Source organism: Amia ocellicauda, chromosome 3, assembly GCF_036373705.1.
Source record: "Amia ocellicauda isolate fAmiCal2 chromosome 3, fAmiCal2.hap1, whole genome shotgun sequence".
In the NCBI taxonomy this organism is placed as follows: domain Eukaryota; kingdom Metazoa; phylum Chordata; class Actinopteri; order Amiiformes; family Amiidae; genus Amia; species Amia ocellicauda.
Genome location: NC_089852.1, coordinates 25,397,978 through 25,416,361, shown reverse-complemented (window position 1 = coordinate 25,416,361; position 18,384 = coordinate 25,397,978). Strand labels below are relative to the sequence as shown.

General features: G+C 42.5%; 1 protein-coding gene across 1 annotated transcript; it reads left to right on the top strand.

Annotated features, from left to right (window-relative positions):
* Positions 1-2,061: 2,061 nt before the first annotated feature.
* Positions 2,062-16,614, top strand: dusp3a (dual specificity phosphatase 3a). The gene is made up of 3 exons (XM_066698668.1): positions 2,062-2,727; positions 9,274-9,500; positions 11,502-16,614. The coding sequence occupies exons 1-3, from the start codon at positions 2,561-2,563 to the stop codon at positions 11,708-11,710; spliced, it is 603 nt and encodes a 200-aa protein (XP_066554765.1). The 5' UTR covers positions 2,062-2,560; the 3' UTR covers positions 11,711-16,614.
* The last annotated feature ends 1,770 nt before the right edge of the window (positions 16,615-18,384 follow it).

Here is an 18,384-nt window from a genome sequence, read left to right as displayed (position 1 = left end):
CATATATTATTATTATTATTATTATTAGTAGTAGTAGTAGTAGTAGTAGTAGTAGTAGTATTAATAATAATAATAATAATAATAATAATAATAATAATAATAATAATAATAATTTCTTAGCAGTCGTCCAGGGCGACATACAAAATATAAGAACAATAGTCCCCCAAAAATATGATTTTTTTTTTCTCTCTCCATGAATCCTGAATGAAAGCTAATTGGATCCGTTTTTAAATTCAATTAATTTAATAATAATTTAATGTACATATTGTAGAACTGCGTTTATTATATTTCTCTCTGACGATGTTTTTATGCTGCTGTATTCAAACGTGACGTGATATGATTAAATCAAAGTTTCTATAATTATAACCTTGCATGACGACGACGAGCTTTGCGTCACTCATTTTGGAAAAAAGCTGATATGGGCTTTATATATGTAAGTGTGCATGTATTTATGCATTTAATTAAGTCTTTGGAGAGACTCAGATTGTATAAGAGTCTTCGGCAAGAAAATCCTCAGGGCTAGGTTTTTTTTTTGTTTTTTTTTCTTTCAAAAATGTTGTTTGTGTCAATTTAAAATAATTGTTCACAGTTTTCAGGGAAAACATGCTAATTCTCAAAAACATACCAGATGCAATAATCCTTTACCGAATACACTTTTCTGTTTTTATTTTTGTCAGGTTGATGGAGTGAGACACTGACTTTGCCCACCACACCTGCTTATCAGTAATTCCTGTCCATTGTCACAAGAAGATGATGGGAAAGTACCTTAATCTGCTGGCATTTTCAATTTACTACAGTGTATATCAGGGCTAATCAAACACTGGGACATTTGTTATTGAATTTAATAACAGAAATAAATCATGTTTGGACCGTATATGTAAGGTATTATTATATTGCACTATTGATTTTCTTTTCCCAGCACCTTATAAGATCTGAATGTGTCGTCTTTTCAGTCTAGACTGGTTTAACAGTACAGAATTAAAGAAAGGCTTCTAAAACATCAAACAGAGAACAGATTACTCAGCAGAATCTGGAAAAGTAGAGTTTGAGAAAGGATGAAATACAACACTGATCTCTAATCTACACTGAGAGGCGTCACTAGGAATACACAGTAAAGCTACTCGACAATTGCATGAGCTGTATTTCAGTCAATATTGTCGCTGGCAAAGAACACATTCCTAGAAGGCAATGCTTTGCAAATAAACTTACTGTGTAAACTGATTAAGTGGAAGAAAATATCTTCACACAGCAGGGGAGATATGGAGCCAAGACCTATAAAGACATTGGAAGCCATCACACAAAATGTATGGTAAGCACAACCATTCAATCTGTTGGTTTTAAACAAGTAGGATTCTATAATTTCCTTCCCTTTCCATCAACGCACAGGAACATCAAAACATTAGAAGCCATACAGATTAAAAACAAAAAACTTGGAACTTGTAGGTCGCAGTTCTGTTAATTGTGATCTAATACTTTATATAATGACTATTGCTGAAAACATGATGTACTAAAGATTACAAGTGAATCACCAGGATAATTCAATATTAAAAAAAGCTATTTTTGTCTAGGTGAGCTGCAGTTCTTTAACTTGGCCACAAATATTGCTCTTGCAACAGTTGTTTATTGTATGCAGGTTGACTAGTGCCTAACATTTTATTAAATTATAAAAATAGGCTGAATTTTACACTTAAAGAAATCTTCAGGGACCTGACAGCCTTGTCTAGAGGCAGTCTCTACAGGCCAAGAAATCAATGCCAACAGCTTTAGTAGAGAGGTCATGTGTGTGCTGGCTGGCCCTGGGGTACTGAGGCAGCAGAATAGTCTTTAACTGGAGAACAAGAGTGTACTACAGCAGTGGGAACAACACCCACACAGCCACTGGGGCGGAAAACAAAGAAAAAGGCCTTTTGAGAAACAGTTTTCAAATACTTTACTCAAATAAGAATTCAACAAATACGTTGTATTAGTGTATTAGCCCTTGCAGTCACTGGAGATTGCTTCTGTTTTATGGATGCACGATTTTTAGTGATGATAGGTGTGACTCCCGAGAACAAAACTAGGGAAACAGGTGCATTTGTGCTGGGACGGGAGGACAGGCTGTGTGCATGCTCTCTTAACAATGTGCGAAGAAGGAGGGCATTCATGATGCTCATATTTAGGCCAACCCTACATGTTCCTGTGCGGGAGGGGGGCAGCGCTAGTTGGCAGCGTCCTGTCTGTGGATCCGGCTCGGCGGCCCCTTTAACTGCTCCCGTCTGCGGGTCCCGTGTTGCTCGTCTGCTGGTCGCCACCCCGGCGTGCGTGTCACTCCCGTCGGCGCCGACCACCTCGTTTCTACAGCTCTGCCCCAGTGTGGCTGTGAGGCTGGAGAGCTAGGCGGGTGTGTCTTGAAGAGACGGAGTGACTTGTGGGGACGTTGTTGTTTGTATGCGTGTGCACCCCCCCCTATATATAACCAAGACGACACCAGAAAGCAATGCCGCAAGACCAGAAATTGACACCCTCCCGAGTCGCACAGTAACCTGACACTTGGACGTGAGTGGAACCCAGTCCTGCCCAGATGAAGAAGAACAGCAGCCCGGCCAAGGCGCCGGCCGAAGTCAACATGTCAGACTACCAGATTTCAGTGCAGGAACTCAACGACCTGCTGTCAAACGGTAGTGGATTTTACAGCCTGCCGACTCAGCACTACAACGAGGTTTTCCCCAGGATTTACGTTGGCAACGCGTAAGTCGTTTTCCGCCTCTTGTCCGGCGCTCCGTGGCGGTGAGGCCGCCGGCTGCATCGCTCCCGTCCCCGCGGGGCCACGTCTCTAAGGACCGCGCTGTCCCTAGCAACGGCGGCCGGGGACGAGACGGGTGCAGCTGCTGCGGAGCGCGGCAATGCAAATGTCCTGAGCTCCAGGAATTCAATTGTGTATTATTACAACTACCCATTTAAATCACTCGATCCTATTTTAAATGTCTTATTTGGTAACTGGTATTTGATCTGTTCCCCTGGGATGGTTGCAATGTATCGTTTTTGTCGAATCTTTTCGCAGTGAACGAACAGTATTTTGCAAAGAAATGTCATGCTGGTGATCGTTTGGCGTTGTGATTAACTTTTGCATGCAGATCAACTTATGGCTAACACGTTTTACTTAGTCAGCAATAATAATAAATGATAATAATACAATTATTTATACATACACTTAGTATTTGGGAGGCTTAAATATTTAGTCTACAGATGTGTGCGCTTCTAGAAGGAAATGGCAACCGATTGATATCCGCGTCTTCACCGAGAAGATGCGAACCGGGGGCACGATATGCGAACTGACAACCTTGAAGCCATTACATTTTCATTAAAGCGGGTCGATAGCCGAGCTGCGACGTTTCTCCCGTCCGAAAGGTTGCGCGCTTTATTTATGCACATACAGCACGCCTGCCAGGATCGATTTATAGGAAAACCGCATCACACACCGGTGTCCTCACTGTGGACTGAAATACACAAAGGCAGGAGAAAGGGACCCAGTGAACGGGAGAGTGAAAGAAGGAAGAGCTGAGCTGGATTAGGTACATTAGCATCGTTATAGCTCATTATTTGAACAACCCCTTGATTCAGATAGTGTTTAATAAAAGGCAAAGAGCTGTACCGGATGAAAAGAGATTTTTCATTGTTCTACATTTCTTATCAGTGAAGGACGTTAATTATGGCTACCTCGGTGTCAGTCTTTCTTCTTGGCTCCGATCTGCAAGGTTTCCTCTCTGGTGAGCTGGAGACACCTGCTCTGCAGCCCCTGGCTTCCCTCAATATGGGTTCTTACCTGTCTTACAGTGATCTTATGCACAGCAAATGTTATATAGAGTTTCAGACACTGTAAAAAATGCAACAGGAACACAGACGGGCATACAGGTAGACTTTGCCTGAAAATAAGCAGAAGACAACTGCTTAAGACTGCAAAATGGTCCTGCTGGTCCAAAACTGCTATTTCCAATTTCGCTCACATGTAACTGAAACTGTAAGCTTGTGTAGCTCCATGTAGGATGCTCAACAGGCTTGTTGTGCTAATAAAGTCTTAATCTGTATACAATGTGTATTTTATAATCAATGTATTGACTTCCACTGACTCTAAAGAGAGCTAGTCCCAGGCTTGATTGTGTTAGTCAAGGTAAGCTGCTTCCAGATAAGTGATCATTTATGCTTTGTATTAACTAATTTGATCAACTTTCAAAGTTTTGCTTTTAATAAGGCATTCTCCTTTTGGATTTAAAATCTTGCAGCCTTAAAGTACAACAGTATGTTTGACAATTTTTCTATTAGTAGACCTAGATTATATAAAGAACATATCCACTCCCAAATGTGAGTCACACGGAGAGTGTGTAATTATAACATGAGTAATGGGATTTTCTATTTAGGGCATCCAGTCTTTTTTTCACGCAATGTACAATATTCTGATATTTCTGTAATAAGGACTATCTTCCTATATCTTGTGATTTTAATTCTGTTGGATATTGCGTTTTGAGGAAAATCATCATATCCTCCCAGTATGGGGGAAAAAATAAGTCTGCATTCCTTGCTTAGTGCTTGAAGGTAAAAGTGCTGCCAATGGTATTTTTTTGTGTGATGTCATTTAGTAGATTTAAACACTTGCATTTTTCCTCAATAAAGAGAGACCCAGAGAAGAGGCTAGGGGGAGTGCAGTAAGATGTATTGCTGTGTGAAAATTATTTTAGGGAAGGCTGAATGAGACCAGGTTGGCAAGAATTAAATGTATGACTTGATTTGTTTGGGTAACGGCTGCAGCAGTCATCAATCCCCCAACTACATCCTACCGAGAAATTGAACAGAAGTTTCAAACCAAAGCCAGCCAGTGTTTTAGCTTTGCACACAGGGGCATATCGACCAGTTAAATGATGATTTAGTAGACTGAAATATTCCCAGCAGTGAAAAACAATGTACATTGTAGCTGCATTATAGTACTAAAAGTATTGGGGCAAATACCAAAAGACCAGATATGCTACATGGTGTACACATATTTTATCACAATATTTGATATATTTGAGTCACAACTGTGGTGTTAAAATTAGAACCCTTTTTAATACAGCCTTAAGGTCTCTCTTCAGTAAGCTGTCACATTGGGAAAAATAAATGACAGTGCTCTGCACCTCCTCCTTAATGCCAAATGGATTTTATGCCTTTGAGGGTAGGTTCTCCTCTATCTTCCCTCTGCATCGAGCAGAGACTGGGCACCCAAACATTGTAAGCAATCTGCGGTGGCCTTTGGAAACGGGGTGTGCACATGCCTTGGTTGCCATTAAAGCGCAGCAATAAAAAATTAACAGCAGTCCATTTTCCTGGATGTGGCTTACACTGCCATGGAGAACTGCCTTTTAAATTTACTGTCTTGGCCACACAGGACTGTATTAGGGAGATTCATTTTTCCTGAGTCTTGCCTGACATCTGCAGAGTGACACAGCTCCACAACAAAGCTTTGGGGCGGGATCTCGTACACAGCCTTGTGATTCAGCTACGCTCTTGGGACTTGATCAATAAAACGCCAAAGCATTGGTCTACTATATATATATATATATATATATACACTCACCTAAAGGATTATTAGGAACACCATACTAATACTGTGTTTGACCCCCTTTCGCCTTCAGAACTGCCTTAATTCTACGTGGCATTGATTCAACAAGGTGCTGAAAGCATTCTTTAGAAATGTTGGCCCATATTGATAGGATAGCATCTTGCAGTTGATGGAGATTTGTGGGATGCACATCCAGGGCACGAAGCTCCCGTTCCACCACATCCCAAAGATGCTCTATTGGGTTGAGATCTGGTGACTGTGGGGGCCAGTTTAGTACAGTGAACTCATTGTCATGTTCAAGAAACCAATTTGAAATGATTCGACCTTTGTGACATGGTGCATTATCCTGCTGGAAGTAGCCATCAGAGGATGGGTACATGGTGGTCATAAAGGGATGGACATGGTCAGAAACAATGCTCAGGTAGGCTGTGGCATTTAAACGATGCCCAATTGGCACTAAGGGGCCTAAAGTGTGCCAAGAAAACATCCCCCACACCATTACACCACCACCACCAGCCTGCACAGTGGTAACAAGGCATGATGGATCCATGTTCTCATTCTGTTTACGCCAAATTCTGACTCTACCATCTGAATGTCTCAACAGAAATCGAGACTCATCAGACCAGGCAACATTTTTCCAGTCTTCAACTGTCCAATTTTGGTGAGCTTGTGCAAATTGTAGCCTCTTTTTCCTATTTGTAGTGGAGATGAGTGGTACCCGGTGGGGTCTTCTGCTGTTGTAGCCCATCCGCCTCAAGGTTGTACGTGTTGTGGCTTCACAAATGCTTTGCTGCATACCTCGGTTGTAACGAGTGGTTATTTCAGTCAAAGTTGCTCTTCTATCAGCTTGAATCAGTCGGCCCATTCTCCTCTGACCTCTAGCATCAACAAGGCATTTTCGCCCACAGGACTGCCGCATACTGGATGTTTTTCCCTTTTCACACCATTCTTTGTAAACCCTAGACATGGTTGTGCGTGAAAATCCCAGTAACTGAGCAGATTGTGAAATACTCAGACCGGCCCGTCTGGCACCAACAACCATGCCACGCTCAAAATTGCTTAAATCACCTTTCTTTCCCATTCAGACATTCAGTTTGGAGTTCAGGAGATTGTCTTGACCAGGACCACACCCCTAAATGCATTGAAGCAACTGCCATGTGATTGGTTGGTTAGATAATTGCATTAATGAGAAATTGAACAGGTGTTCCTAATAAAAGGTATGCATAAAAGGTATGCAGTAGCCTGGATTTAAAACACTGTCCCAGGTACTCCTGCAAGGGCCCAGAGGATATATGCATACTTGAGAACCCTGGTGCGTGACATCACTGGGCATGACATCACTGGGGGTGACATCACTGTAACAGGCTCATTGCACACAATCAGGCCTGTGAATCTCTAAGTGAAATTTTTCTCTGGCATGACTACATTGCAAATAATAATAAAAAAACAACTGTCTGATTTCCTCAAAATCCAGTTCCTTTATTACCAGAAAAACTGGATCTGTTTGTAGTTCAATACAGCTTCTACAATCCAGTCTTGCATTACAGATGTGTTATTCTGCCCTAAAGCGGGGGGATCTTAAAATACAAAGTACTTTATACCCTCATTCTGCTGTATTGTTGGACCTCTTATTAATACTGTATGGGAACTCAACTATAATGGGTAATTCTTTGATGCAAACCAAATGCACGTTGTGGTTTCAGGGGTGGGGGGTGTCTTTTTAAAAGGGTTTAAAAGGCAGCCCTTTGGGATGGCAGATAGCTGGCATATGGGAGGTTATGGGGTAAATGAGTCATCAGTACATCGCTGACATCATTCAGTGGGATCCTGGGCCCAGGCCTGGACAGAACTCACACTCCCATCATCTCAGGAATAGCTGTGCAACTGTAAGAGCGAGTCTGAGTGTCATTTGTAGTCAGAGGTGCAGTGAAGTGTTCATTTAAGCACCACTCGAGACGTCAATCTCCAGACCTCTTTTTTAAGTAATCTCACCAGTAGTCAATTGCATGAAACAGCTTAAGTATTTAATACAACATCTTTTTCCATCAGTAGTGTATTGACTTCAGTGCGCAACACCTTTAAACTCCAGCGATAGTTAAGGAGAAACTTCACTTAAGTTTGTTTTATGCCCTAACTCATAAACTCTCACGTGGCAGCTATCTTCTTAACACATTGTGCACAGATGACTTGCTGTATTTGTCCAATGTCCAGATATTATTTATTTATTTATTTATTTCTTAGCAGACACCCTTGTCCAGGGTGACTTACAAATTATAAGCACAATACAAAGTGCAGTAATACAAAGATATTCATATTAATAATACATAAAGATATTTATGTTTCCACTCAACAGGTTAACAACAAACAAATTATTGTTTTCTACTAGTCTTCAAACCACTTAAGCAATGGCAAGACAAGCCATCACTCAGTATTCTAACATCACGGAAATTGAGATTTATTTACGCGTTGTACGAGTTACCAGTGTGTCGGGGGTGTTAATGCTGTGGACGTTCTGGAAAGCAGACAAGGCCTACGCTGAAATGCTTCAACATTTGTGTACGAGAGACACGGTTCATCTGTACGCTCTCCTATGGTCCCGTGCTGGAGGTTAAGACAGACCAGCAAAGATTCATGCAGCGAGGGATTAATCTCTGCAAAGGGACAGCCCAGGAACTCAGCCACCACAGCCCCACTGATGGCTGGCTTTGTTTAGCCTCACCCGGCTGACACTCCGTCACCCAGTAAAATTAATATAAAGCAGCCACCTACTTTGCATGAGTGATTGCCATGTGTGCAGAGTAGTGGTCTAAAGTTCATTTTACCACTCTGGCTGCCGACCAGTAGCATCGTTCTGTTGCATAGCACATGAAGAATAAAGTGCAGGCACTGGGGTGGGGCAGAGGGTTGTGTGTGTGTGTTTGTGTGTGTGTGTGTGTGTGTTTGTGTGTGTGCGAGCATCTATAGCAAAAGGACGGGAAGTGGCAGGTATTATACCAAGGAGAAATGTGATTTTGTGCTGAGCTTGCTCTTCAAAAAGCCTCTCTGTGGGGTCATTTGCCCTCAGTCTCTGGCTGCTTTAAGAGCCTCTGGGCAGCAGCCAGGATTTGTGTGCTGTGTGTCCATCACTGGTCTGGAACATTCTGCCTATCCCTTGAGAGATGCTAACTTAGACATCGCGAGATCTAAAAACGGCCGGGCAGTCTTTCACAGTGATCAAATTGGGCATGTTTGCAAAGTGTCTCATGAGATAAGCCAGTCCTTGTGACAGAACAACAGGCATTATATAACTGTGTTCAATCGATTATTTGTCAGTGAGGACTCATGTAGTAAAAGCAAGTGTAACGAACCGATGGAAAAAAACCAACAGATTTTAGGGGTGGTGAAGAAAGAAAGTCTAAGCAAATACAGGGCGAAGGTTCTTCAGTGGTTTTGGCCCCACAACCAAATGTTTTGTTCCAGCAGCTGCATTCCAACAGCCAGAGAAACTGCCAGCGAAAGACTATCAAAGCTTTTTTCACCTCCTCTGATTACAGAAACCAAGTCATACATCACATGTTGGAATCTATCCCATCATGCATTTATCAACTGTAAGGGAATTTAAATAAATAAATAATAATGAAAAAGAATTGTTGCCAGGGTGAGAAAACATTTAAATCCCTGTGTTGCTGTTGTGTGTTGACGCGGGGGCGGTGACTGCGTTCCAGGTTCGTGGCTCAGAACGTGATGAGGCTGCAGCGACTTGGGGTGACGCACATCCTGAACGTGGCCGAGGGGAACTCCTTCATGCACGTCAACACCAATGCCGAGTTCTACGCCGGCACTGGCATCAGCTACCATGGCATGAAGGCCAACGACACCGAGCACTTCAACCTCAGCGCCTTCTTCGAAGAGGGGGCAGAATTCATCGACAAGGCCCTGTCTCACAAAGACGGTAAGGGTGGGCTGGCTGGTTGTTATATAAGATTGCCTGCCGGGGTGGTGGGGTTGGTTTGGTATATTTCTCACTAAGAAAATGTTTGACGTCTGTTACAGATTAAAGGCCTGACTTTCCACCTAACCCTGTTACAGCGCACAACTAATGTGGTACACGGATACTTTCAATTTTTATGAAACATTTACCTAGAGGTTTATAAAATTAATGTATCTCTCTGAATGCCTTCTTATTTTGTTATTTTTTAGCTTCATTTAATACACACTGGGCTTCAGGAATGTGTCAAAAATGATCTGAAGCAACATCATGATTTGTTTTTAATTGTCGTTGTTATGTTTTGTTGACGTGATATCAACTTCCAGATGAAAGATTGCAGAAATCTGTTCTTTAATATGTCAGAGGTGACCCCTGTTGTTCAGAATAAAGACACTGGACCTGCTAATGCGGAGTTTCCTTTTGAGCGGAAGTGTGGTGCATCATTCTCTAGAGCTGAGGCTAGAGGGATACTCGACTACAGTGATGTGTTACAATCTGCCGGTGTGTATAAGAGGAGCTGTCTGTCCAAGCTGGACACCTGTTCCCAACCCCTTTCCTGCCAACTCAGCCAGAGGACCTGCTGGGATGTGAGAATTGAAATCTGGACCGCTGGTGCTTGGAGAGGGAAACTTGGCCGTGTTGTCTGGACTGCTGCTATCAGGCTGAGCGAGGAAGCAACTTGTTAATTGTATCATTTGTGCTGTGTTAATCTTTTTTTTATATAGCTACACTGTGTTATCTAGAGTAACAGGCCTCCGTCTGCCAGGAAGCGGGCTGCCCTGAAAGTCATGTACAATGTAGAGGGCATCGGGATCCCCTTGTGTGTGTGGAGATGTTGTGGACGACAGTGTAGTGACAGAATTGGGATTGAATAGTGAGAAGTCACGCATCTACCAACGTGATAACAGCAATGCCACAAAGCTCAGCGGTGTGACACACAGATTCAAGGAGGATGCAGAAATGTCAAGGCCCCCTCAGCCTTGCATGTGCAGCACTTTTAACTAGAAATAATTTATCAAGGCAGAACAAATCAGAAAAAACCCGATAATCCGGGTGTGATGATAAAGTACAAATGCACTGTGAGGGCAGTCATTCAGCACAGAGCACAGGGACTCACACCTAATGAGACGTTGACCGATCGTTATGTCTTTAATTGGAACCGACAGAGCCCTGTATTCAAAGATTTATCTGCTTTAATTTTATGCCATCTTAGATGCAGGGGAGTAATTACAGAGCGTCTTTATGTCTGACTGTCTTGGCAGCCTGGATCAGACTCAGAAAAACAGGAATGGATTCTTCCACTCGGTGGCCCATGACTAGTGGATGCAGGAGAAAGCTATTGAACTCTGTGACCAAAAAAAAGTGTAAATGGCCAGTGAGCCACTGAAACCGTTCAGAGGTGAGGGGCTGTGGCAGGAAGCTCTGTATTGATCCTGGTATGTGCTGTCAGGATGTGTCGATGCAGTGGAGGTCATTTCAAAGGCATATGGCACTGACTGAAGCACATCCCATGGGTATTTGCTACTGTGCAAACTGTGCAGTGCAGGGTTACAGGGGAGCAGCTCCCTGGCTTAAATGAGATGGTGGCAAGGTGACTGTGAAGTTAAGTGATAAATTGTGTCAGGCAGAGAAAAAAAGATGCAGAGGAATGCAGTTATCAGGCGCCAGTAAGATGTCTCGTGGCTGATGTCACCGGCATGATGCAGATGTAAAGGTCACTAATAAGGCTCCCAGAGTGCAGCATTGCACTAACTGTACTGGTGCAGGAAAAAAAAAAAATCTGTGTGTGCAAGCATTCAAATATCCATCGTCTGGTGTCCACTCTTGTAAACCTGAGATGGATTGCACTGCACTGCACTGCACTGGGAGTCTTATCTGTGTCCCTGACAGCCTGGGCACAGTGTGAGCTTATCCCTGCTGTGTGGAGCCTTCTGTCAAGCCCTGTCCTTTCTCTGTGTCCTGCAGGCCGGGTGTACGTGCACTGCCGAGAGGGCTACAGCCGCTCGCCCACGCTGGTCATCGCGTACCTCATGCTGCGCCACAAGATGAACGTGAAGACGGCCCTGTCCATAGTCCGCCAGAAACGCGAGATCGGCCCCAACGACGGCTTCCTGCGCCAGCTGTGCCAGCTCAACGAGAAGCTGGCGAAAGAGGGCAAGATCAAAACCAAATAGAAGGGGGGAGAGGGCCACTCTCAGTAAGTCAGAGGGCCAAGCGGAGAGGTGACCAGACCGCAGCAGGTCAGTGAACAGGCAGCCACCCCCCCAGCCCCATTGCACTCTACAGGTGAACACCACGGTGCACCACAGCACATCAGAATAGACGACAGTACACCACAGCACACCACAGCACACCGCTGCTCTGACTCACTGGCCTGCCCTGCCTGGCTCAGCTCTCTTAGCTGGATAGTCATAGGAGCAGAAGGTGAGACGTCTGTGAACCAGGGTCCATTTTACAGTCTTCTCTCCCTCTTTCTCCTTCACTGTGTTTCTGAATGATCCAGATACTCTGTCCCACTGCCAGCTTTCAACAGGCCAACAGTTATTAATATTCATGAAGAGAACTGAACATCTCCCCCCCCACAACCATGAAACTCATGAGCCTTTTGATGTATTTTAGTCATTCAAACTGTACAGACTTTTTCCTTAACCCGTCTTTGAGATGTTTTGAATTTTCTGTAGTTAAAGGTACGTTTGTTACAAATACTACACCGATATTATCTGTAAAACTAAAGTTTATTAAACCGGTTGCCGTTCACCACCCAGTTTACAGTGGGATAAGAACAGGATTTCTCCTGCAGCAGAGAGCTACAATAACATGACAGAGTGCAGTAGGGTAGGCAGTGTGTACTCTTACTTGCATTTTATGTCAGTTCTTGTGTTTTTCTTGCAACCATCACATCATGATTATGAGGCAAAACAGATCAGATGTGCAGTAAACTGGCAGGAAATGTGAGTCTTTCTGTGATACCGAGTCAAATGTATCCTGAAGTTTGGTACCCATAATCTGGCTTCCACACTGTACACAACACTCTGTAATCAACTGTAATCCTGGAATAGCCATAAATATTCAACATAGTCTTCCGCCTTCAAGCATTATTAAGTGACCTCACTTAAATTCCATTTGAAAAGCTCTTTTTGTCCACCAATACCAGTCTGTAAGAGGACGTTTGTGTAGAAGCACTGTAATAGGTCCATGGTGAGAGAATTGGTAAAACTGTCCTGGGCTTTCAACACACTATGATGCTAGTGAGCAATTGACACAGTTGTGAACTTAAGGCTTATTCATTAATCTGAAATGGCTGATCACAGTAACCATGTGAAACTAAAGTTGGGGCTCCTCATCCCGCGTGTAAAGGACAGCACGTTGTTAAAGATGTGGAACAAGGCTGTGCTCCGATTGGAGAAGAGAAGCACAGACAGAGCCATTCAGAAGGGCGTGCGTGTCTGTTGTTTTTTTCTGAGGCCAGGAGCTGTGGTTGAGTTCAGCACGGTGTCATAATACTGAACTGAAGCATTAATAAGTGGTTTAAACATCAAAACCAGAGATTAAGAGCTTTGCATTACCTGTGGCCCTGTACACAGTGTACTTAGCAATCTAAACCACTGCTGAGCATCCCCTCAAATGTAATTTGCATAGAAAACAATATAAATATTGCAATGTATTTTATTGATCATCGACAAGTTAGTTTGTGATTAATTTAATTGTTGCTTTATACATGTTTTTATATTTGGATTCATAATATTGAGGAACTGCATTAGCATCAAATCCCCCCCAATTTTTCAGGATATATTAAGATTCAATTTGTTACCCCCTAACACTCACAGAATGCCTTGCGATATATTATTAGATGTATTGCCACACTAAGAAAGGTGAGCCTTTTCCTTGGTTGATGTTAACCTCTCAGAAGCATTATCCAGGGGTCTGTAGTGTTTCGTAAAAAGAGGGATAATCTTTTTCCTGTTAAGAAGAGGGCTAAACGTGGCTTTGGGATATCAGACTGCCCTCAATGAGGTTTTGTTTAATGCGTTGGTTATTTAACAAGTACAGTTTTGAAGATAGGGTTGACCAGTTCTGAGAAACGCACAGGACAACTCTCCAGGTTGCCCTCTGTTATGATCTCTGTGCCATCTGGAATGCTCTGGGCTGCTGTAACTTTGGCCAAGGAGACGTTAAGTCTGCCACTTCCACACAGATTTGCCGTGGGGGGGCAACACTCACCACGTCATCCACAAACAGGTGCCGATGCTGTCCTCAGTTAGATGTTCATAGATGACTACCAGCATTACTTCACTTAGCACTGGATAGAAGTGTATTTGTGCTTCACTGAACTACAGTATCCATCGATAGTGTCACTTTGTACTGTAGCCTAGGTCATAGCGGGAAGACTGTTCATATCTGATCAGTCCGAGTTAATATAGATGACATTATACATGTAGATATGACTTCTATAGATTTGTGTTTTTAAAAATATATATCTTTAATACCTTATACACATATATGTGTATATACCTATAGTCATATAAATATGTACACACAAATATATGAATGTATGAGAAATGTGTCTGTAATGTGTTTGTGCTTTTACATGTGTGTCAGTGCGTCTATGTGTAAACTTCACACCATTACAATTTCAATTACAACTCGAGCTTCCAGGGCCGTTTCCCTGCTCTATGTTACTGTGGTGTGTGTGTTATATATGCCTTGAAATATAAAGACACTTTTGACTTTTTTTAACTATCAAGGATCTCTGGAATCAAAGACTAGCCTAACGTCTCCTGGCTTGATTTTGGCTTTGAAAACGGCACCGTATTGCCCTGCTGAGTTTGGAGAGGCTGGGGGCCCTTGGCAGTGAGCTTCAGTGGGAGTAGGGCAATAGAAGACACTTTGCTGTTTACATTGTATTTAAGTCCTAGATTACTTGTATTTTTAAAAAGTAATTTAATGTCTGACCCGATTTCCATTGTGAAAGTGTCAAATTTGTAATAACTGTGTTAGTAACTGTGTAATAACTGTGCGTCCCGATGTATCAGCTCAACAGCCCTGTGCTTCCCATCACTTCCTGTATGATTTAGTCTGCCTGTGATTGTTGTTACCTAACTGAATGCACAAGGCAGCCGTTTTTGTATAAAAAATGAAAAAATACAATGTAAAAATGAACACTGTGTAACATTCCTGTAAGACAATTTGGTGTCCTGGGTTTTCTACCAACCCAACCTAGTCATCAAAGTCTTTGTCCCGCTTAATCGCTCATGTAATCCGCCGAGCCGGATAGCGAGTGCAGGCCCGGCCTGTGTAGTAAGTGCTCGGGGGTTATTTGCAAACCGAATAGAGATCTTTCCAAAGGCTGTTCACAGATATCTCAGTAAAAACTGTGTTTATCAAATTATGCCAAAACTATTTAGTCTGCGGATGAGCTCTCATCACTTCAACCGAGAGATTAATGCGCCGGCCAATCCCAGAACATAGATGCACTGATTATTTCTCTCTGAATAACTGACAGTATTCGAAATATAAGCCTGTGGCATTATGTGACTGGAAAGAAGAAAAAAACATACAATCAAACTAGCATTTGCCTGGGACACTCCAAGATATTTTTAATGCTTAAATATATCAAACCTGTACTGACTGAGTGACCAAATGTCCCTGTGTGAAGCCGTCTGCTTTGAACTTGTAGTATTTTGTCGTTTTTTTCTTTTCAATACTGTTGCCTATAAGGAACATCATTCTTTGACGATGAAAAGGTGTTCTATAATGATTTTGACACTGCCTATAGTAATAGATAACTGCGACAAATGACAAAGTGAGACAGTCTAACTGTACTGGGTGTACAGCAGTTGACTGAAGTTGCTTATGCTAATTTTGAGGGGAAACACTGCCACCTACTGATAGAATATAATTCTACAAGCTGCTTTTTAATTGTAAGGATTTAAGAGAAAATGGCATCGCATTTATTTTAGCTTAGATTATTATTTTAATGCTAGGAAGTATATCAAACATGTTTGTGTTTGATTTAAAAAATAATGTGGAAGAGTGTTCATGTAAACTGGAAAAGTGTTTTTTTTCTTCATAACTTAAAGCATCAGCTCATGGAGTTTGAGTGTGCATGTACATGTGGGAACTTTGCACCATTATTATATTATGATTGTGTTTGTTTCTTGGGGTTTCTTGCCCCATGCCAGAACCGATCACAAGCCAGAAGAATATTCAGGGTACAACAACAAAGTCTAAGGATTTTGTAATTGATTACCGATTCGCTGGTTGGATTTAGGCAGTCAATTCTCTAATGGGTAATCTTCACCAAACATGATTTGTTTTTCCTTTTTCTTATTTGCTCCGTTAAAGCCTTCACCGTGACTGGTTACGCAAGTGCAAGTTTGTAAAAGTATAACATTCTCACATTCAGCTGTGAGACAATATCCTGCATTGGTGATTAACTCAATTATGTTTTTCCAAAGCCTTGCGTGACTTTCCACTGTTTCTAGGGTACTGGTTGCATGCTTACTACAACAGAAGCCAAGATCCACTGGTTCAAACAGTGGAGTGCTATACCGGAGACTTGTTGCAGTGCATTCAAATGGCCGCCCGCTCACCATTCCAGCAGTACACTCTCACTGCGGTTTACCGAAACGCATTCATTAACAGTGAAGTATTCTTGGCTGCATTTGCTTTAGAAAAAATAGGCTAAATAATGCATTGCAACAGCTCTGACGCACTCCCACCACCTCCCCACTCATTTTATAGGCTGCACTGTATCTAATAAGCAGTATTTGAACTCCTTGGCTCTGCGAGATTTGACTTCTGTTGTTGTTGTTCACATGGCATGTTGAGGTGTGCTGACACCTGCCCTGAAGCCTTACACTTAAGACTATTGTATTCTATTTTTTTTATTTGTGTGATTACTTTACAAAAAAAATTAATACAAAATGAAAAATAAAGGGGGGAGGGGTGGGGGCTCTTCTCCTTTGCTGATAAAGACACAGGTTTGTTGAAGTGCACTTGATTTCAAATGTCAGTTATTTTTCTTATTCAGAAAGGTTCTTTTCTTTCCTTCTTTTGTTAAACAATAAATGGTGAAAAAAAAAAACGTGCGTGTGCATATTTCCTCTTTTGTTAATATTAACAGATAATGCGATTGTGAAGGAGGAACGGAAATAGCGCGAGCTGCTCTGTTCAGGGTGATGGCTGTGCCCTGGAGTGCAGACATCGCTGTTAGGATCTGGGCCATATCAGAGCTGTGACTGGGACTCCCGCACAGGGGCCTAAGACTGGGCTGGGGCTGCAGGGTTCAATAGCCTTGGGTTTTCATCTTCACTTCTAGTGAAAACAGCATTATTCCTCAGTACAACGTCCAAAGAACTGCTGTTTGCACTGTTGACACGTGTAAGCTATCTCCCCTTGTTATGAGCTGATTAACCATTATTTATGGTTATTCCAAATATATACACACACACACACACACACAATTACCTGACCTAAACTTTTATAAGCAGATGATGTTTACCATATGGAAATAGCTCTCAAGTTCAAAGACATAACAGAATACGCTCAGCTGCCCTTTACGCAGACCTCCTGAGAACTTCTTGTTTTGCCACAGTGTTGTGTCTTTGCACTACAACTGCCCATTATGGAAGCCTGCCACGCCCTCCGGTGGATCACGCTATCCCCTTCCGCTCGTCTCTTTTGAGAAAGGGTTCACAATTACCCAAGGGCTGAAGAATGTGCGCTCAAGTGAAAAGCCTGTTGCACACAATGGCCCTGATTATTGCTTTGGGTTGACTGACAAAAACAGGAATCTGGTATTTACAGGAAGAAAGTGACCTGTCCTGCATTTCCCCTCGCTCAGTGTTCAGCAGGACAGTGGGATTCGCTGAGTGTTCCCTGGTTAGTCTCTCTACAGGGAAATGCACCTTCTCCTGACAGGTGAGGCTTCGGGTGTCAAAAGCCTGCCAGGACTTGGACTGACTCTAGATGGAGACAAACACTGTGTTTTGACTAACTAACGCTGAGTCTTCTCTCTCCCTCTAATTTACTTGTCATTTTCTACTGCCAGGATTTAACTGAACTTCACATTGACTGGCCCTGAGATCAACCAACAAAAACACATCACCACAAACTACAGACATTAACACAGCTGTCCAGGGAGAAAAGAGCTGAAAACATGTTTGTGCATTCTCAGTCCTATAGAACACCTGTGGGATAAGCTGGATGTGAGCACAGAGGCCAGCTTCTCCTGGTGCAGAAGTGCTTTCTGGCTATCAATTAAAAATATGTCCACAGTTATTAAGACAAAGGATGGTTCCACTCCCTATTTTTTACACCGTGCATAGAAACAGAGGGGGATCGAACCCAAAACCCGGTCAATATGTATCATATATATAACAGACTGACAAGTCTTAGTAAACAACTTTGGTGAGTGTGTGTTTTCTCCTGATAAATTAACACTAACACTAATGGCTTTTACATACTTAAACAAACTGCAAGACTGATTTTTATGCAGGAAAACAAAGGTCAGACAAGACACTTACATCTTTTTTTTCTGGTTTGTTCATAGTATGGGTGAAGTTTTTTTTCTTTCTTCTCAGATACCGTTCCTTTTCATTCTCTTTATGTGCCTTGGGTTTTCTGTGGCTCAGATTCTGTTTTTCTTTGTTTCTCTGCGGTATTTTCTGCCTTGCTGTTTGCTTTGTGGAATCTGACAAATGCTACCTCCTGCAGGAACACTCAGTACGAGCCAGTCGCAGGGAGATGGTCCCTCCTGGACTGGAAGGATGATTGTCAATCAGCCGGTATCAGTGTGCGGACGGGGACTCGCTGATGTTTTTTCGGCACAGGCCTCATCTATTTT